The sequence below is a fragment of the Cebidichthys violaceus genome, unplaced genomic scaffold (assembly GCF_023349555.1).
Source record: "Cebidichthys violaceus isolate CVI_PGR_0920_01 unplaced genomic scaffold, fCebVio1.0.p SCAF_15, whole genome shotgun sequence".
NCBI lineage: Eukaryota > Metazoa > Chordata > Actinopteri > Perciformes > Stichaeidae > Cebidichthys > Cebidichthys violaceus.
Genome location: NW_027176318.1, coordinates 13688773 through 13710441, shown reverse-complemented (window position 1 = coordinate 13710441; position 21669 = coordinate 13688773). Strand labels below are relative to the sequence as shown.

The 21669-nt window shown below is 44.0% G+C and overlaps 2 protein-coding genes across 4 annotated transcripts in view; both read right to left on the bottom strand.

The window, feature by feature from the left end:
- Window positions 1-175: 175 nt before the first annotated feature.
- Window positions 176-3749, bottom strand: apodb (apolipoprotein Db). Its single transcript, XM_068709525.1, has 5 exons — window positions 3622-3749; window positions 2338-2456; window positions 2134-2255; window positions 1514-1599; window positions 176-856 (listed from the first exon to the last, which is right to left on the bottom strand). Exons 2-5 carry the CDS (start codon window positions 2446-2448, stop codon window positions 624-626), a joined length of 552 nt encoding a protein of 183 aa, XP_068565626.1. The 5' UTR covers window positions 2449-2456; window positions 3622-3749; the 3' UTR covers window positions 176-623.
- Window positions 3750-4692: 943 nt separating this feature from the next.
- Window positions 4693-21669, bottom strand: part of arhgap21a (Rho GTPase activating protein 21a) — a 41933-nt gene continuing 24956 nt past the window's right edge. For all 3 annotated transcript variants that reach the window (XM_068710186.1, XM_068710187.1, XM_068710188.1), the window contains 17 exons: window positions 16012-16158; window positions 15823-15925; window positions 15662-15698; window positions 15142-15261; window positions 14552-14851; window positions 14313-14377; window positions 14011-14159; window positions 13770-13912; window positions 13381-13539; window positions 13014-13092; window positions 12823-12896; window positions 12485-12574; window positions 12271-12396; window positions 12135-12176; window positions 11417-11522; window positions 8874-8905; window positions 4693-7557 (listed from right to left, as the gene is read on the bottom strand). In XM_068710186.1, the coding sequence (XP_068566287.1) occupies window positions 5920-7557; window positions 8874-8905; window positions 11417-11522; window positions 12135-12176; window positions 12271-12396; window positions 12485-12574; window positions 12823-12896; window positions 13014-13092; window positions 13381-13539; window positions 13770-13912; window positions 14011-14159; window positions 14313-14377; window positions 14552-14851; window positions 15142-15261; window positions 15662-15698; window positions 15823-15925; window positions 16012-16158 (3410 nt within the window). In that variant the 3' untranslated portion in view covers window positions 4693-5919. The remainder of the gene's footprint in view (window positions 7558-8873; window positions 8906-11416; window positions 11523-12134; window positions 12177-12270; window positions 12397-12484; window positions 12575-12822; window positions 12897-13013; window positions 13093-13380; window positions 13540-13769; window positions 13913-14010; window positions 14160-14312; window positions 14378-14551; window positions 14852-15141; window positions 15262-15661; window positions 15699-15822; window positions 15926-16011; window positions 16159-21669) is intronic.

The following is a 21669-nucleotide window of genomic DNA, read 5'->3' as shown; positions in this document are numbered from 1 at the left end:
CTACTACTTATAGGATATTCCACTGTGACTTTTTTTTTTCCCTACAGTTACTGTGGATCTTTTGGATATCTTCTCAAGTATTACATTACTCCCATCTTCCCCTTGTTGCTCAGTTATAGTCGATGCACAAAAGAAGATTGAACAAATGATCTGCTTAAAGAATAGAGCTTTAATATTCAAAGAACTACACAAGTTTTGCACCATCACCACGAATATGCTTGTTTCATTGCCCCACTATGTAACACATTATGTAACATTGAGGTCCTAATATCACAATACAATATACTACTTGTAACTTTCTTGAGCATTGGTGTTTATTTATAAGTTTAAAAAAAAATACCATTTCCTCAGTCATTAAAGCACAGAGCAGTTACGACAGAATTTAAAGTATAATATGAAAATACATTTTAAATGTTTTAATATCTGTAACTCTAGCAGAATTAACTTGTTTTTGTCAGGGATATTATAAATAGTTACTACATGAGGTCTAGGTGATGCTGGATAAGTACCGGCAATCAAAGCAAACCATACTGAGATTTGTTGACTATGATAACTGCAGTACAAGAGACTGTTGATCCAGTACTGAGCCCTGCCCCGGGCTGTGACTGGTTACAGGTGAGGCCCTAGTCATCCTTGCAGCCCATCTGATCTGTGGCCTTCATCCCGCACAGTTCGATCCCTTCCTTGGTCAGCAGCTCTTTGGCGAAACTCACGGCCTCCGGTGTCGGGAAGCGAGTTCGGCTGAGGATCCAGGCGAAGTCGACGTGAAAAATGTTGAGGATGTTGGTGCAGGAGTACACAACGGACAAGCTGGTGTAGTCTGTGGTCAGAACCAAGTAAGGGCTGTAGGGCGTAACTGGGAGGAAAAGTCACAGAGACGAAAGAGAGTGAGGTGTTTGTAGAGCAGAGTTTATAAAAGATTTTGCTAAATAAACCAATGCAAGAAAAATGCACCTTGAATGGATTAAGCAGTTAAGTCTGTTTCCAGTTTGTTGGGGAGAATATTTCTATCTTTGAGTAGAACTTAAAATATTTAATTTAGTTTGCATATGCACAACTATTTAAACATGCGTACATAGAACTAACAGTACGATTTTTCAGGTGCAAGACACACATAAATAAATGAGAGTATCATCTGCATATTGATGATACAGAACAACGTGTAAATACCCAAGACTAAGTGTCTATAGCCGTGCTAGCAGCCCTGTGAGGAGGAGCTAAATGCTAATGTTAGCGACTTTATTAACCATGGCTCACACTGGAAGTCCTGTCTGAGAGATCAGACAGGACTTTTCTGTTTGATTTTCTGTCTTTTTGTACATTTTCCGTAAGGAACTGTTGAACAATTTTAACAATTTAATTATCATAAATATCATATCTAAAACAAGAGAAAACAAAAGGAAGACAAGACTACTAAACTGACAAAAAAAAGAACAAGAAGAGGAGGAAGACAACAGCAAAGATGACAAAAATAAAAAAGGTGAAGAGGATAAGGATGAAGAAGAGTGCTCACAATACGAGAAGCTGACTCCAAGTCTGGCAGGTTCTCTCGGGTCCTGAATCACTGCAGTACCTTGTGCCACACTCACCTTGTTTTTACTGAGAGAGAGAGAGAGAGAGAGAGAGAGAGAGAGAGAGAGAGAGAGAGAGAGAGAGAGAGAGAAACTTTACTAAACCAATATGAGGAATACAGGAAATCGGCAGTAGTACATGCTAAATGTTCAAGTGGGAAGAGAACAAGATGAGTTTAATTGACAATAATACTTTAATCCAATTACACAATCCCAGCAATCTATCATCTCTCAGCATACAGGTGTATCTAGAGTACATACAGTCCTTTCCTATGTTTCATTCCAAGCATACTCCACCCTAAGGTGTGGCACCACAAGGCCTCCAGTCATCTGCTCGGCGTCCACATAACTAATAATCAATATTTGAAATAGTTATTTACCATTGCATATTTATTTTATCGAGGCTTGGGTGCGTGCCATTCTCAAAATGCTGCTATTGAATTATTCCTCAGAGTCTGATGGAAGAGATGTAGCCAGCTAGACTAGTGGGTTTGTTTCCAAGGTAGAATCTCGAACGTCAAATCAAATCCAGAGTCAATAATCAAAATCCCTCAATACTCACTAGAACTGGGAGTTCAGAACCTGAATGGTTCCGTCTTTCCTCACGGCATAGTTGGCCTCGATGCACTTTCCTTTCTCGAAGGAAGCAGGGAGCTTCTCGATCTCATACCACCTGCCCAGATACTGTAAACAGAGAGGTTTTATTAGTTCTGTACAGTTCAGTGCAAATTAAGTGTATGAATGAATTCTGTTAAGGTGTGCTTACCTGTTGAAGGGTGAAGTTGGGCTGCACCTTGGGAGTAGGACAAATACCCCAATGGTAGGTCTGTGCTGACACCAGAGGGAGCAGCAGGAGGAAGAGGTAGACTGCAGACATTTTGTTTCCTAAAGGTACAAAAGTACCAAAAGTACCAAAAATAAAAGTACTCAATATGCAGACTGGCCCACACTAGTACATTATTGGATTATAGTTATTGATGTGTTGATGATGTCAATCAATAAAAGTGTTATTTATATAATATTATAATTTATAATTTATTCTAGCATCGCTCTGAATCGGTAAAGTAAAGTTATTAAATAAATGTGATGGAGTAAAAAGGACAATATTACCACCTGAAAATACAAATCCTTGTTGAAGGTTCTGTAGCATGTTACTGAATATTTTTCCATGAAAGGAATTTTGAACTTAAAAATGTTAGGTCTAATTTTAAGTGTTATTCAATCGTTTTGTAGGAACATAGTTTGCGATGCTAAACTAGACTGCTGTGACCAACTGAAATTCAAGTTTTTTTAATGGTGTAATTTGTATAATTTGCGTTTTTGTTTTGTATTGTTAAAATAGTATCTGTAGATCACCACCAAGCTGTCAGAAAAGACCAAATGATAATGTTGTCTGCTGTTATTTAAGAGTGAGGCTCTGTGGGCTTCTGCGTTCATTTAGGTCATAGAGGTCTAATTGCATTCTGTGGAGGGTGTTTCTTCTTCTATTGTTCTCCCTAGAGATGTAACCTGGTTGACTAGGATTTCATGGTTTTGTGAAAAAACACAGCATGTAGCCTCTCTTTATCCCTCTCAGTGCAGCAGTGGAGAATCTCATCCTCTCCTTTGTCTCTTTACACAACATCAGCAGTCGCTTAACCCGTTCTTCTGGTTTCAGGTAACAGCTAACTCTTCATACAGGCTTATATGATACTGTGTTTAGTAGATACTGTATAACAATAACCACAAACATTATATCTCATAGTTTCTAAATTAATTTAAGCTTAATGATGAAGATAACGCTGTGGTAAAAGTAAAACACTCATTTACGAGGTTACAATTGTACGACAGAGTTTCACGACAACATTTAGATTGTAGTCCCAATTTACTACGTAGCAAAGAACACATTTTATATTATAATTTAGGACAACAGAGGAGAATAGAAGTTTTTGTAAACTGCAGGAAAACAATTATTTAAAAAAAAAGAAAAAAGAGCCATGTTACAAAATTAACCTTTATCTTGTTAAGTCTACATTTTAATACATTTCAGCCACGCCATAAACGTTCTTACCTCAGGTGTGTGAGGGTTAAAGAGGTCAGGTGGAGGTCTGGTGGAGGTCTGGTGGAGGTCTGGTGGAGTCTGCAACTGTTCATGAATATATAACTGTCTGGAGCTCTCTACTCAGACACAGACTGGGAGTGTGTTCAGGTTCACGTCACGTCACTCCCACAGCACGAGGCTGCTCATCAGCTAAATTGTTACCATGCGCACATTCCCATGTTGAGAAAATGCACACACTGTGTGATAAGGGTTCAATATTTGATTCGGTCGATTCTCACAGTGTTATTTTCAAGCACACTCTCATTCACTGCTTCATTATTATGCAGATTCATCTGAACAAAGTTTTATGATTTACATATTTCCAGTTTTATTTAAATTACTTTGAGAAGTTTACGTGTTTATACCCACTTTTAGATTATTCAAATTCAGTTTTATGTCGGCCTATAGATGATGTGATGGCAAAAGTAAAAAAAAAAAAGTATATTATTTAATTAGTACATTCTTTGTACAATTATTTATTAAATTGTTTTGGGGTTCTGATTTGTTCTGATTATGCAAATCACTTTGTATTCATTTTCTAAAAGTTGACATACATAAGGGCTTATTATTATTATTATTATAAGTGGCTTGGCCCACATTGCTTGTGACCCGTGTGTAATTCTTGCTGCAACCACCAGATGGTGCCAAATAAAGGAATACACAAACAGTAGTAACTTTATAGCACAGCCTAGTTTCATAATCATATAAAGTCACAGCATAGTGTGACTTTAGCCATTTAACATGCGTTCACCTCGCAGCCCGAGTCTCTTATTTATTTCTATCATCGTTACTCCGCTGGTAACACTTCATGGAAGTGTGCCTCCTCTGCCTTCCACCTCAGAATTTATTCAGCGGTTGTTTTAAAATATACATAGAATTCAGGTGCTCTGCTTCTTGTACAACAGCTTCACCTCTTCCTCCGTTAAACCTCTCGCTAAATGTATTTCCTTGTAGAGAGAAATACGCAGATATTAGGTGATGAGGCCCAATGAGACCAAACACACACACACACACACACACACACATACACACACACACACACACACTTAATAAAGAGTATTTATTTCCAGTGTTTGTTGAGGGAGGGCATTGCACCCTGGTTTTGCTGTACACAGGCGAGATGTTCACTGTTCAGAAAACATTGTCTCATGCAGTTGTAAAGATACCTTTGTTTAGTTTCTCCCAGGTTTTTAGCGCCCATGCATTTCACTGCATTTGAAAATAAAAGGGGGGGGGGGGTAAAACTACGATGAAACACAGACACCGACACACATTTGAATGCTCCGATGCTGCTGTGAGTTTAACTAAAAACAGGAAAGACCCCACAACAACAAAACATCTGTGGAATGCCTGTGAGATTAGTTTCTCCTCAAAGTGTTTCATCTCGTCAACTGCTGCTACGCACAGCTTTAAAAAAGGGGAGAAAAGAGGCACTTTGAGATAAAAACAATGTGTAAAAACGTACTTTTTGGACTATAACTGGACATACAAACTACTGTACCAAGCATTACATACTTCAGTATCAGCATTTCATTACCGCTTTTGTTTTTGTTTTTTCAGTCTTTATTTGATAAAACTATAATAATCCTCCAGTCCTTCGAGCTAATATCTGGCTGTTATGACTGTACTGTGAAAAAACAAACTTCCCACAGCACTCAGCTCAGAAAGCAGCCCTCAGTTACATCCATATACTTCAAGTACAGGCAAAAAAAACAACAACATACATACATATTGTTTTGAAAATGACAATATTGTCACAAGCAACTATTGTTAGTCCAAGAGAGTAATACATTCTTCATACCGCTTATAACAGGAAGAACTGAATCATGATTCCTTCAAAATAAAAAAAAAAAGCTTCCTCCTGCATTCAGTAATAGTCAAGTTGGCCTTCCTTCTTTTCATTAGTGCTGTTTAACAATCCACAAAGTCCGTCTCTGTCCCGTTCACTCCCGTTCTTGCATTAGTAGGGGTTCGATCCTGCAGCAGGAAGTCCACGTCTGTTCCAGTATGGCCAACAAAGTCAGTGGAATCGCACGCATAAACATCTCTTCAGCATTATTCCAGTAACAATCACGTAAGCCTATACATAGTATGTACATTAGATACATAAAGTATACTTTGTAGAAAAAATATTGTGCAGTAACCTTAGCTAAAATACCCACATTCGTACATTTTACGCATTCATTCAAGGTTTTTGTTGTGTGTGTTTTTTTTTTTTTTTTTAATCCTCACAAAAAAAAGGAGCGAGCCTAGACCGCTCTTGCTGTTTCACAGATACTGGTAGAAGCGCGAGCGGACGACCTGTGCTCCGGACAGTTTGTGTGGGTGAGCGTCCGCCCCGAGGCTGGCTTTGCTCTTGCCTTGCAGCCCGCTACCGTTGACGCGCTCCCCCGCGAGCGGCTGCGCGCCCGGAGACGCAGACGGAGACGGTCTTTCCACGTCCTGAGCTTCTGGGTGAACCTCCTCGGCGACGGCTGTGGGTGCAACTTCACCGCTTGAATCGGAGCCTCTACACCGCTCTCTGGTGATCCAGTCCCGGATGGAGAAGTCCTGAGAGGAACATCTGGGCTTGAGGCGGTCCAGAGCGGACAGCTCGGCGGTCTGGTCCACGCCGCCTTGCTCCCTCCAGTCGTTGATGACCGCCAGCTCGGCGAAGTCCCTCTGCCCGCCCATGGTGTGCCTGCGGCGGATGTTCTTCTTCTTCCCGCGGGCGTCCGGAGCTCGGCTCTTCTGGGTGAACATATCGTCTGCAGATGAGCGTAACCTGAATTTGAGCCGCTCTGTGATCTTCAGGTGCCAGGCTGGTTCGGGACGCTCCGACTCGCTGCGCGAGGACGAGCTGAGGCTGCTCGTGGACCGCCCTTTCTTCATCACCTCCAGGACGCGAGAGAGCCGCGTGGACGACTCCGCTCTCCCCTCGCCGCGCTCCGCGCTCCCAGCAACACCCTCCACGGATGACTCGCTGTCTGTTTTCTGTCGCAGGGACCACCTCCTGGAGAGGGTGTCGCACTCGATCATCCTGTGCGACGGGAAAAGGCGCCGTGCTTCCAGCTTCGGCGTGGTGCCGCTCTCAGCCGCTCCGCCTCCTCGAAGTTCAGTCTTGTCCAGACTCTGGTCCGGGCGGGGCGTAGACTGGCTGCTGCCCCCGCCCGGGGCGAACACCGGGAAGTCACTTTCGCTGTCCGTCTCCATGGGTCGTCCCTCGCTGATGAGCTCACTGCGTTCGTCGTCCGCCTCCTCCCCACCCTGCAGCTCCGGACTGAGCGCGCTGGACTCCGCTCCGGTCAAGAAGGTGATGGAGGAAGTGGTGGAGTAGTCCGAGGTGATGGAGCTCACCTCTGCGCCGGCGGACGCCCCTGGGCCCGCCGCCGGCCCGACACACGCTCCTGCAGGAAGATCGGGGGACGCTCCGGTCCACTTCTTCGGTCTCGACCTGGGCACAGACGCTCCAGAGCTCATGGTCCCGAGGTCTGAGGTGTTCTCATCAAGCTGGGATGGGGGGTCCGACAAAGAGGATTTTGCCTGAGTTTGGTAGACAGAGATATTTGGGGAGGGGGAAGGTGAGGGGTGTCTGGGTGGAGTCTTCTCCTTCAGGAACAAGGAGTTTCTGTGCTCCCGCTTGGCTTTAGGTGTGACCTCCACAGTTCTGCCGTTCTCTTTCCTCTCCTCTGCACGTACCGGCTGCTTTGCGTTTGGACCGGGGCGAGTCTCGCTCTGCGCCTCGGTCTGGAGGCCGTGGTGGTTCGGCTTCTGGCCAGGGATTTCCTTCTTGAGGAACACAGCATCCAGATCATCATCTGAGCTGCTGGGCTGCGGTTTCTCCTTTGACTTCTTTCTTTTGCGGTTGGCTACAGCAAAGATGGAGGAGACTAGGAGCTCTCGGTCCTTCCCTGAGCCCCAGGAACCCTGCAGAGAGGGACAGACGAGGAGGAGGAACAGGAAACCAAAATGAGTTTTTCTCAAGGAGCACGTCAAAGAGAAGAAAAAAACTTCACCCCTGTCTGAAAACTTAAACCTGTACTCCACCTGCTCCCGTGAAGCACAACAAACCAGAGAAGTGGACAGAGAGAGGAACATTAACAGGCGTCATTAACAGGGAGCACAGTATCGTTTCCATGCCGGCAGAAGCAGGAGAAGCGGCGACACAGCGTGAACTGAAGGAGCCTGAGCTCTGGCACGACTGGCTTAAAAGCTGGAGGAAGGCAGCCACATAACAGCAGTGCAGCGATGAAAAGCACCTGCTTTTACTAACAACACCGTAGATTCCTATCTCATAATGAGAAACGGTGTAAATACAGAGCTTATCAGCCACAAGTGCGATGTGTCACGAAGCGGAAAAAGAGGCGGTGGCTCACTGGACGTACGGTCAGCTCTGTCAGAATACTCACTGAATGAACTTAAAGGGCCGGTTCACCCAAAGTACAAAAATACACCTTTTCTGACTCAGCCCTTGTGGTATCGACCCATCTGTGGTGTTGATGCTTCTACCGTGACGCCATGAATGTGAATCAAATATAATTTGTAGTGCTCACATCATTGAGAAATTACATTCAACATATAAAATGTTTATGTGCTGGTTAGTTGATGATTCACAGAGCAGCTGAACAGGTTTTATTGGGACTATTTCTTCAGTGGAACGTGGTTACAATGAAAACTAGCACCTTAGTTGCAATCTGTGTTGGACTGTATGAAATATAGAATATGAGGGATGTCATGTGATGAATGCTGGGTGAACTACAGCACAAGCACAACATTGACTTGCTGCAAGTATCTGCATCCCTGACATGATGTCATATAAACTGTAGTATTGGTCAGTCTGTCCCGTTTCGTTTCATTGTGAGAATTTGTACCTCGTCTTCTGGACCACTGTTTCAGATTGACGAGCAAAGATTTGGGCTATCCCAGATGAAAGGGACTGTTTTTGTGCTGACTTGTTGTTAAATGTACTTTTTTCGACCCCTGTGTGCACCACAGATTTGAAAATGAGGATATCTGTGTGAGCTGTACCACAAGAGGGAAGTGAGATGTATTTTTTTTTTGTGATTTTGGTGAAACAACCCTTTACCTGTCGGGTTGCGTTCCGTCTATTTGATGCCGATCTCGATCTCTCCTGCTCGTCACCTACCTCCTTGTCATCCTACACTAGCAGCGGCCTGAGAGGGCTAACGCTGAGCACGCACACACACACACACACACACACACACACACACACACACACTCACCTTTGATTTAGCTGAGTCACTAGTCGGTGAATCTGTGGGTGAAGAGAGAAGACATGTTAGATGTTGTTTGCAAAGCAGATGAACACATCGATGAGGTGCAACATGGGAAAATGAATCGGGGAGGGAGAAAAAAAACAAAAAACAGGAAGAAGAGAACAATGTTGATGAAGAGGATCGTGTGGCGTGAAAACACACAACAGACGAGACGAGTGAGCACACACACACACACACACACACACACACACGAGCAGACAAACGGGCCATGCTGCACAGAGAGACGGATGAGCTCAACGCTACACTCAGCTCCACAGCGACGTTCTTCCCCCAACGCGGCCGAAACATCGAGTCCAAGCCGGGGGGAGGAAAACGTTCCGATCTTCCCTCGAGTTTCTTTAGTGAGACTGAGTGCAACTTCAGCAACGAACACGACGAGAACGTTCAAACAGCAGCTGAACAGTGAGGTTGATAATGTGCCGGGTATGCAGACGTGAACCTTATGGAAGCATTGATGGATAAAGAAACATCTGAGTATTGTTTCAGAATGTTCAACGCTCGTGCAGGTACCTGAACAATACTTTTTTTTTATGTTTTCTTGTATCAAAAGAACACTTCTCAAATGTTACATGTGGTCTAAACCAGTGGTTCCTAACCGGTTCTACTTCATCATTGAAAACCATCTCCCAGTGGAAAACCCTCAGCTTTGTGATAATACATTTTGTCCCGGTGTTTTATTTTGGGGTAGAATTTGCTCAACATGGATCACCGAATCTAGAGAAACATGGTGTTCATTGGATAAGACAAAGTCCATGAGCTGTGAGAAGTTCAATCAAAGAGTGACATTCAGTTTCATTTCATATTTTTAAGGGGCACAAAAGATGTGAAACTATTTATTATTTAACAATAAAAACAGTCTAAAAGTAAACATAATTTTCTGGTTATTATCTCAGGGATTTCTTCGATTCATGCTGTGACTTTCAGGTTGGGAACCACTGATTTAATCACAAGAACTTTGCCTGAATAAATTTGTCTAAAATCGACAAAACTCTTAATGTAAGTCCGTAACTACCCGATAAGCTACCTGACATACGCGTCTGGTTCCTCAGCTTTCAGTGCCCGCTACAGACACATTTTGGGTTGCTAATAACGAGGTTTGATACCCAACCTCACAGCTAGACTGCGACGCTTTTTACCCGAACGGACAAAGCAATGTGACGTGAGCTGCCATGACAACAGTGACACGGGTGATGGCGGAGACGGCTATGGCAGAAACCAAAAAAACAAAACAAAAGAACAACAGAGAAGTGACAGGGGGGTCACAGAGGGGCTAGCTATATGAGAAGAGGGGACACTACATGAGAGAGAGAGAGAGAGAGAGAGAGAGAGAGAGAGAGAGAGAGAGAGAGAGAGAGAGAGAGAGAGAGAGAGTCAGCGAGGAAAGCCTATCATCAGTCCTCGCCTGCTCTGTAATCGTCCTTCTAGCTAAAATTTGCTTCTGTTTGTTAGTGTGACATAGCCGAGCCCCCCTATACACCCCTTGCAATACAGATGATGGCACAATATGCAAGTGCACACTGACTGGAGACGTAGAAACCATACCATGCTATCTCTCCCGTTGGCAAGCTTTGGAGACAGTGAGGAGAGACAGCGGAAAGCCTTTGAGACAGTAGCACCGGCCTGCGTTAGGTACACTCTGATCGACAAGCCACAACACCGGACCCTGCACAGTACCGTGTAGCTGCTCCCCCTTCCCGTCACGGTTTCTTTCTTTTTGTTCCTTTTTCTCTCTTTGGCTTTTTTTTTTTCGTGCGCTTTTAAAAGAACTGCGGGTTCCTGCAGACTAGGCAGCTACACTGGGGGCAACAATCCTCCTTCTTCCTACAGTTCCAGCTGTCCATCACGGACATTATAGAGTCCATCAGTGTCATCATGGTGTGATAGACTCCTCCCACTTGGCCTGTGTCAAGATCAGTATGTGTGAATGCTGGGAAAGCCTTTAGGACACCCGACAGAGCCTCACTAGAGACAGAGGAATCAGAGGTCGCCTTTCACTGTAAAGACATCTATTTGTGACGTGAGGAAGAACATGCCGTATTAGTGCAACAGTGGGCGGGATTAAAGGGAGGGAGGAAACACAGCCCAAGTGTGGAGTTCCTCTAAAACGAGGTATTAAAGGGCAGAGGGAGGGAAAAAAAAGGATCTATCGAATACCGAGAAGGGGGATAAATCTCTTAAAGCAAATGAAGAAGCGAGACAATTTATTGCATTCTTTCAACTTATTGTGATGCAAGTAAATTGCCCACTGGAACCCACGCAGGCGTTTGGACTCATGGTTAGCCATAGACATTTCTATCTAGTGGCAACAGCCAGAGAAGCAGAAACAAGGGGGGGGGGGGGAGCTTGGCCTGGGGAAGAAGCAGCGTTATCATCAACATTCGTTAACCGGTTCACACAGCGGCCGCTCGTCGACCACAGCGCCCGGCAGAGAAAGGGTAGAGAAAGATGAAACCCACCAAAGAGTTGGTCTGCCAGAGGCAGCGTGTTACCTGATACTTCCCCCTGCGACGTGTTGGTACGGCCGATGTTGGTGAGCAGGTGGTCGATGTTGGGGACGGGCTGAGACTCCACCGCGCTCTGGTCACGCGATATCGTCTGAGAGAGAGAGAGAGAAATGTGACACAGTTAGGAGCAGATCCAGTGGGACATTTTAGAGACATTTTGCAGCCCCAGAAGCTAAAAAAACGATCTATTAATCGTCCATTGTGTCGCACTGAAACCTGTTAACCAATAAGAGGAAGATCAAAATATATAATACATAATGTGCTTCTGTTATGTTGGATATTGCTGACCAACAACCCGTGTTTATTTCATCTTCTGTCTATTATCATATCATTTTGTTTTTTAGGATTATTTGTATGTTTATGAATAGATTGCTTACAGTGCCTTGCAAAAGTATTCACCGCTTTGGTATTTTTCTTATTTTGTTGGATTATTATCATTTATAGCAAAGGGAGTGACTACATATGCAGACACCACTTTTCAGTTTTTGTATTTTATAGAATTTTTGACTTATTTTGTGTATGTCCATTACATCAAATCCAAATAAAAAACATTTTAATTCCAGGTCATAATGCAACAAAATAGGAGAAACACCATGTATGTGTGTGTGTACTTCTATTTGCATGCTCACTTGCCTTTAGGGACAAATACATAGTTTGAATGTAATGAAATTGGTCAGAGCTGAAATGAACTGAATGTTCTCACCACTGGATCTCCGTTTCCATCTTCAGTGAAAAACCAGTGATACTGGAGGAAAGACAAACGGCGCTACATTTAGTTCTGTGTTTCACGTGACACCATAACATCTTGAATGATAAGTTGATGCGACGTTGATGCTCACATTTTGAATGAGGGCCTCCACTATCCTGTACTGGTCTGGCATGTGTGTCACCATGTGGGTCATGTTGTCCTCGGTGGTGCGCACCAGAGTGGGACCGAACACGATGGCCAGGTTCCTCGGTTCCATCTAACAGACAAGAAACGAAGATTTACCGTACATCTTTAACTTGTCTGATCAAAAACCTCATTAAGTCAAACGTGTGTGAGTCACACACCTTGTTCTTCTCCGAGTTGTCAGCCACAGTTTTGAGATGAGCCGAGAGGAACTTGAGGGTCTCGTAATGATGATCGGGCAACTCGTGAAGCTGTAGACAGAGATGACGTCACACAGAGTTATGATAACACACACAAACGCAACGTTTTGTTTCTTCTATTCCATCTAATAATATGCATTTCATAAGAACTTCATAGGGATTCAGCTCTGGTACATTGTTTACAGTAAAAAAAGAAAACCCAAATGCTTTACAACCAAGTAAATATATTAATAAATACATTATTTAACAAATAAATTATACAAGTAAGGGATGAAATGAACTCAGTCAAAGCAACTCACCAGCCTCTTGAGCACTTTGAGTCTCTCCACTGGGTCCTCTGTTCTGTTGGCGTCTATGAAATCTGCGTATTTATCTGCAGGCAGGAATAAAGAAAATTAGGCTTGAGGTGAACTACAGCCACGTTTTCTTTAAGTGCGCATTAGTTCTCACTTTTGGCCACTAGATGGCGGAAACAACCTTTGAAACTTACCATTGGTGAACAACGGCTCTGGAAGTTTACGGAAGAAGGACTTGAGTAAACTGCTGATCACATTGAGGTCCCTCCATTTCTGTAAAACGCGAGAACAGAATAGAAGTCACGCAAAATCCATCCACGTCACATCCACCAACAAAGTGCTGCTGCAACCCTGCTGGTAAATATAGAACACAATTCATCTTAAATACATAAGTGACGCATCACTAGCAAGTAGTCAGAACTGTTTCGTGCGCACACATCTAGATAACACTGCATCTTTAAAAGTATTTCAGTCCCAAACGCATTAGGAGAAGCGCTGTAGAATGTGAAACTCCAAGGAGAGTTTAATTAAAGCAACAGCGGTCGATAAAGTGCCGCTCACATCATCCTGGATATCGATGTCGTTCATGCCCTTGTTATTGAGCTCCTCCTGCATGTTGGAGATGGCGGCGTTGTTTCCTGGGACTCTGTAGATGCCCGTGTACTCCAACCCCCTCTCCTCCACCAGCTTACAGCAGACCTCCACGATCAGAGGCACGAACTAGAACACAGAGAAACGCAGCAAGCGTTGAGCTCATTGGACCTGCAGTGTATTATTACTGTGAGGAGAAAAGTTCTGATTTTGATCTCGACCCTATCAAAAGAAATCCAAAACACAAACATCCATAAAAAACCCCTCAAATGTATAGTAGAGATGCAAAAATGTTGTGTTTTTTCCCCCACAAAATCCTTCACAGGGTTTTATTACGGATAGAAAACAGCAGTGCAGACCTTGTTGGTCAGTGCAGGAGGACAGTCGTCCAGCCTCACTCCAAACGTGACTCCAGGAGACGGCTTCCTCTCGAAGGGTTTCCTCATGAGCCCCGGGATGCCCTTCCTCCATGTCCCTTTATCCTTGGGAGGGCTGGTGTCATCTGCAACGTACAATATGATGAGTACAATGAACACATTTGTCGTTCTTAGTTTAAAATACAACGGAACTGGTTCGGCGTCAGAACGTTTCCTTTCCTACCTTTGTGCGTGTTCTTCTTCTCCTGCTCAGCTTTGGGCGTGAGAGGGCTCGTTGCTTTGCTCTCTCCTTTTCCTCCCAGCAGCGTCTGTCTGATGCTCAGCGACTGGCGCGAGGGTTTGGGCGACGGCTCCGTCTTGCTGCCCGTCGGGCTGCGAGAGACGTGAACACAAAATGAGCTTTCGGATCAGACAAAAACTCATCCAGCACCCGGTGACGGTCTCCTCTCTCTCTCTCTCTCTCTCTCTCTCTCTCTCTCTCTCTCTCTCTCTCTCTCTCTCTCTCTCCCTTCCTTTGCCCCTCACCTCATCAAGGTGTTGTACTCCTTGATCTTCCTGCTGATGAGGTCATGACTGGTGAAGGCCGCGTTCTAAAAAAAAAGAAAGAAAGGAAAAGGAAGGAAGGAAAGAGGGAGCGGGGCAGATCGGGACACAACAGGGTGACGGTTAAGGCATCAGGTGCAACAGGCACATTCACACCCCGGTGTGTCAAAATATTAGCTGATGCATAAATACTGATGACAGATTGAAGGCGTGACGCTCACCTCCTCGTCCAGGTTGCTGTTCTCCTGTATGACTCTGATCCAGGCCAGCATGTCCTCCCGGTCCTCGGCCTGGAACAGGTACTCGCAGTCCGACGTGGTCAGCCGCAGCACGTTCTTGCGCTTGGTGTCGCTGTACGAGATGTCGATCAGACACGCCTTGATGCTGATCGGCAGGGGCTCGTCTACCGCTTGGCAGTTGGCGTGAGCCTGTCCTTCCTTTCTGTCTTTGTAGAGGCAAAGGTAGCGGCCTCGCAACACGGCGTACATCTGTTTCCACGGGCGCATACCTCCCCCGACACGCTGCGGAAACAGGTCAGGAGAAGGAGACGGGTTTTTAACAGCGAAGCGGTAGGGAATTTAAATGTAATCGCTCTGTAAGCGTTGGCCTTTTAACACGTAATCACTGCCTTGAGGGCAATATGAGACCTCATATGTACTCTGATGATGTACTCTGGAAACAAGGGCGGCCCTGCTACTGTTTCTAAACACAGTTATTAGGCCACGTAATGCTTGTGGATGTGCTTCCTGTGTGTGTGTGTGTGTGTGTGTGTGTGTGAGTTATACGACGTGCATGTGGAGACGGTCCACACCTTGCTCTTCTCCGTGTTCAGCTGCTTGAAATGAAGCAAACCCTCCTTGGTGGCGTCACAGAAGACGTCGGATGAAGAATCCCTCCTGGACCCCGAATCTTCGGATGACCTGTCCCCCGCCTGTGATGGACAAGAAAATAACATGAATAATAAATAGAAAAAAAACCACCTGAGGACTGACGTGTTCTGATAAAGAAATGAAAACATGGAGAGAGAGACCGATGTTTATGATGAAAAGCTTTTTAGTTTTAAAATCTAGGATGGTACAGTGGTCAAATTTAAGGATATATAAAAGACGTAAATACAGAGAAACAGTAAACACATAGAAATAAACTTTAAATGAATTATTAGCCTTTTACACCTGCTATTGTTTACCATCATACATTCACATTTCAATGGGAGCAGTTTTATCTTTTGGGTGTGAACTAACGAGCTGATAAAGCAGCAGGATGTGTCAGTCATGTGGCAGCCGAACACAGCTGACACTGAACAATACAAAATAAATAGGGATTGAACTCACCTTCCTCAGATTCTTCAGACCAGGTATTAAAGACCTCCTACATGGAAAAGAAGAGGTCATCTTTTAAGTAATTTGAACGTTTTCCTCATCAAAATGGATATGATGGGTTTATTATAGGCTTTATTCCTATCTGTGATGAAGCTGCTGTGGGTATAACTTACCCTATGCCTTCTCCCCGGTAGTTATCCAGGCCTTCGTCATACGACTTGGACCGCTCTGTTTTACTACCAGAATCGGACTCAATGATTGTGAGACGGAGAGAGTCTGTTAAGAGAGGGACAAACAATTATTTGTAACGAGCTCAGTGGCTGTCAGAGGCCTCATTTTGCTGCATTGACCGGCGAACATACCTTGGTCATGTGACAGATGCCGTCGAATGAGAGGGGACAGAGAGGTGGGGCTGGGTGGGATGGTGGTGGTGACGGGCGTTCCGCATATAACAGCAGAGGCGGGGATGTGTGCGCTGTCCTGGTCGGTGCTGGGACTGGAGGGTTCATCTGAGGACAGGAAGAGAGGAATTAACTGCATTAATGGGGCGTCGGAAAGACATGCGGAAAAAAAACAACATGTCGGAAGAACGACTGTGAAAACTGACAACACGTTTGGGACGAATGTAAAGCTTCAAGCTGTTTCAGCATACTTGGACAGATAATAAGAAATCCTCCTTGTGGCGTCCATGTTGTTTCCACAATACGACTCAAAGCTCATGAACACACCAAAGTCGGGACATCCTAACTTGAGACATGGGACTAACCGAGGAGCACATGAATGCACCATTACAAGAAAACACGGAGCAGACTGTTAGCTAAACCACGCCCCCAAACAGAGACAGTCCACTCGTAGCTTAGCATAGCTTACTTGGCATTTAAAGAGTTTGAATGGTGTCTTTTTTATAATCTTACACGGTGTGATTATCTGCTTTATCGTGAACAATTGTTATATTTGGCTAAATAGCTTGCTACCAACAGCAGTTACTGAAGCCACAGACACATCTTTATCCAGCTAACTACATTAGTTTGTCTTGTTACATACAGTGCATAGAAAAAAAAATCATCTATCAGATCCACTGTGTAAAATACCAATTGTGTGGCAATCCAGCTGAACTCCTATACAACTTTGGCCTAAATTCAGATGTCGTCTGCAACAGGAAATATAATTTGGTACATTAAATTACCCAAAAGCAAAGTCTAATCCATCTCTGCTATCACTTGAATAAACATTTCAGCAGACGGCAATAAAACGCTGATAATGGCGCTCGGGTCTAAAGCAAAGCGATGCAGACAGAAACACTTTTCTCCTGGCCGACCGCGTCTCTGTTTCGATAAAGCCGGCCCACACCTTCCCTATCAAATAAACACAGCAGTAGCATTGCATCATCACAGACACGGCCGTGTCATAATGTCTGATATGCAATATCAGCAGGATGGCAAGCCCTAAAAACAAATGAAGAGACGCACACGGTGAATCATATCAGCGGCTGTGGTGATGCAGGTGAAACCTGATGTAGCACGACCGACATTACCGCTCTGTCTAGAATAAAGTAGAGCACTTCATGTGTTACTCAACTTCTGCCCAATCCCGGCAGATTCATTTAATCACTTGTTCGTTTACCTCCGATCCTGCTTCTGGGAATACGATGTCTGACTCGTATGACTACATGCTGTTTTTCAGGGGATGTCAGTTGTGGGCATCAAGCTGGACTTTAAACTGAAGATTCAGATCTTCAAACAAATAGCTTCACATTTTGGGAAATACAAATATTTGCTGCGAAGTGAATAAAAAGAGTCAATACTGTTAAATATGAAGCTGCATAGAGGAGACGGTTAGCTTAGCTTAGCATAAGGTCTGGAAACACAGGGAGGCAGCTAGCTAGAAAGAGTCTGGCTTGTTGGCTTTTGTATGACGCATACAAGAGATAACACGTTGAATAGCGAGCTTTAGAAGTGCCAGGCTAGCCGTTTCCCCCTGCTTTCAGTCTTTATGCTAAGCTAAGCTAACCAGCTTCCGGTTGTAGCTTCATATTTAAAGCACAGACATGACATCTCAGCAACCAATGTCACAACAAGTGTGTTTGTGTACAGGAGGAGGACATGATGATTAAACACCTGGAGGTTCTCAAGAGCTGCTCTTATTGGCTGGTGATGAGTCACCGATGACGACACAACTGAGGATGCATTACATTACATTACATTACATTACGGTCATTTAGCAGACGCTTTTATCCAAAGCAACTTACAATTCAGTATCAATCTATCTACACACCGTAGGCACAGCTACGGGAGACATTTTGGGGTTAAGTGTCTTGCTCAAGGACACATTGACATGAGACTAGCGGAGCTGATTGAACCGCCGACCCTCTGATTGAAAGACAACCCTGATCTCCACTTAGCCACGGTCACCCGTTGCGAGATCGAGTTCAAGCTCGTTCGGTTACGTCAGCCGATAAGTTGGCAGAAATGTGAAAAGACACAGAAAAACAAAACAATACTTAACAACTTCTATTTTGCGTATTCTTCATTTCTGGTTTAAACACCACAACAAGTAAATATAGAGCTCCACTGTGACGCTTTGTTAACAATGCATCCAGTTTTCTAAAGAAAAACACACAAAAAAAAGAAGGATTTCTCCTCATCGGGGGGGGGACGTGACATTTTGCACGTACTCTAGCAGGACCACTTGTGCTCTGTTCCCAGTACAAGATGTTTGGCAGACACCTAATGTCCAGCAGTTGTTCCCTTTATTGTTTGGAACTGTACTATGAAATCTAATTGAAGCCGCAGGAATGCTCTTATTTCTCCGTTATGTCACAGTCCATTAGGACCATGTTCTTGGGTTTCTCTTGCTGAGCAACACAAGGGGGGAAATATGAGCCAATTCGGGGAGTGTGTGTGTGTGTGTGTGTGGGGGGGGGGGGGTGGGGGGGGTGTATCGAGTTGGAGAGCAGCTCTGTGTGAGTGTGTGTGTGTGTGCTGCCCTACTCAAGATGCCAAAAGGGTGGTTTGAATACGTCAGGGTTGCCAGCAGTACAGTGTCACACTGTCACATAATCACACACCTGACTCCTCGTCAGCTCAGAACGCCACAAGGAACCAATTTATTTACCTATATAATGCTGAGACTGTAACCTGAGTGAAGTACATCATGCCTGAAATAAATGCCTTTACGACCGGGGACGAGCGGTTTCACGGGTAACACACTAAATCACACAGAATAGTGTTTGTCTACGTAAAAGACAAAGAGCCTAACAAGCAACACAAGCCCTGGGGTATTTCCTGTAAGACTACCGTTAATGCCGGTGATCCACAGTATATTCACGACGACATAAAGACACAATAGACGTCCTTGTAGTATGATGAGTAAGGCCACAAAGGCTAACACTTGATATTCACTGCTGCTTTGGGATTGTATTGTATATTGTGCTGAAGCAAAAAGGGAGCTTCGGGTTGTTGTTTTTTTTGTTATTTGGTTCCCATGGAGAGAGGGGCAACCGCACTTATGTCCTCACTAATATTGGACAGGAACACCACCTTAAAATGTGGATTTTAAGACGGGACATTATTAAGAGTAAACACGACTGTGAACTCTAACCAGTTCCACAGTTCTGTATCTCTAGCCTCACCGCCTCCGACATGCTGTATGCAAAGTGCGCACAGACACACACACACACCCTCTCATTTGCATCTGCAGCTGAGTTTTCTCTCTCGATAATGATTATCTGAGCATATAATAAAATTACACAGTGGACTAACCCTATGAAAAAAAAAAATGCCCACTTTTCATCTACTGTATATAAGGACTGGGCATCACTTTAGTTTTTCCCATAATGGAAAACAGCACTTTTTTTCATCAAATTGAGGAATATAAACCTGTTTTCTCACAAAATAAGTGAGAGGAATAAAAAGACTTCTTAATGCGTCCGCATGTGTCGTTGTCTTTGCACAAGCAGCTGTAAAAATACCGTCCCTAAATAAAACACAGTCTAAAGTTTCCTGATTTGCATACAGCATTTCCTGATTCAGATAAGGAAATAACACATCGATATGTCTTGCCAAGCATATGATGCCGACTTGGACACTTAAATTTTGGTCTGAAGACAAAGATTAGACATGGATTGGTCATGTCAGGACATCAGCTCAGTCCTGCTACAGTTGAACGATGCTTCGTCGTTAACGGAAAACGCATATAGTCAAAATCAATGTAATTAACTCAACGACAAGAACAAACTCACAAGAACCAGTCGCACATATTTACCGTACTTTTCAGACTATAAGGCGCACTTAAAATCCTTAAATTTTCTCAAAAATTGATAGTGCGCCTTATAATCCAGCGCGCCTTATGTATGGTCACTTGTTGTGCTTATTGATCGATTTTATGTGGTACAATGCGCTCAAAAATCTGCCGAAATGTGTAAGTACGACTTTGGTAAGCAACGAAGCCGCTCCGCTCAATGGATATTCGGAGCATTACGGTACGCTGTGTCACTACCTGATCGGCCCCGTAACAGGAATGTAATGTCTAAACTAAAAGTCAAAATCGATCAATAAGCACAACAAGTAACCATCGGTCGCAACCGTCGTCCGAGCTTTCACGAAAGCTGGAATCATCACTGAACAGCCAAGTACCGATAACGGCAACAAGACTGACTCGGAAAATGACGAGAGGGATTCGGGCATTCTTGATGCCGAAATCGCGCAGCTGTTTCACTCAGACACTGAAGATGAAGAATTCGATGGATTTGTGGAAGAGGAATGAATCGATAAGTGAGTGTATTTTTCTGTACCGGTATTTGTTGTTACAACTGAGTTGAATAAAGTTTGATTTACCGGACTGTGTTGTTTTGCTTAATGCGCCTTATAATCCGGTGCGGTTTATGTGTGAACATAGACACGTTAATTCACAGTGCGCGTTATAATCCGGTGCGCCTTAAAGTCCGAAAAATACGGTATATGAGAAAGCAGGTAGAATAACATAAAACCCAAATAACACGACTCAACAGAACTCTGCACATTCCAGCAAAACTGCGGCGCTAAAACACGCATTCATCCACACACTCAAGGACACCATTCAAATATTATTCACATCAATATCAACCATATCATAAACATTAACACAGTCGTAACGCTACTGCAGATGTAAAAACAAAAGCAGTTCACTTATCAAAGCTGCTGTTCACCATTTAAAGACAAAGTCCATCCTGCGTTCTTTAATGACACGGTTGTACAGAACATCGGTGCGGTTCAGTTCCAGTAAGAGGTCCACTTCAGTTTGATATTTAAAGTTAAATATTGGTTTGAATGTAAAATGTCCACTGAGGGCAACATGCTCCAGATAAAAAGGGAAATCATGCAGTGTAACAGCCCACCTTTAGCTCTAGAGACAGGTGAAGTAGGGCTGTTTCAGTGAATGTTGATAGAAATTCAAATCCATTGATACGATGCATTCACTTCTAAATGTTTCAACTGTACTTCACTGCTGTGATAAATCTGAGCCCTTGAGGACTTCTAAGTGTTTATTCAGTGAAATAGTGTTTAAACATTCAATCATGGGTTCAAAGTTAACATTGATTAACATTGATTAACATTGACTCAAGATTTCAGTCAAATGCTGGAGCTAGTCTGTGGTGCCGGCGATGGGCTCGTGGGCTGCTGTTGCTGTTCATCACCTCTGAACCGCTCTTAGTCTGGGCTCTCCCCTGAGACCTGTTTACCTTTGGGGGCCCCTACCAGGGGCCACTGCCCCCGGACAACATGGCTCCAAGGATCACTGAGCCACTCAAACTCCTCCACCACGTTAAGGTGGCGATTCACGGGGGAGAAAAATATTTCACACACAAATGTGTGGTTAGAAGTGGGGATAGGATAGGTAGGTAGGTATTTGTGTGTGTGTGTATGTATATATATATATATATATATATATATATGATCTGCTGAGCAGGATTCTATATATATTTATGCGCTAAAACACGCAACAGCTGTCAGCGCAACTGAGGAAGACAGTAGCTATGCAAT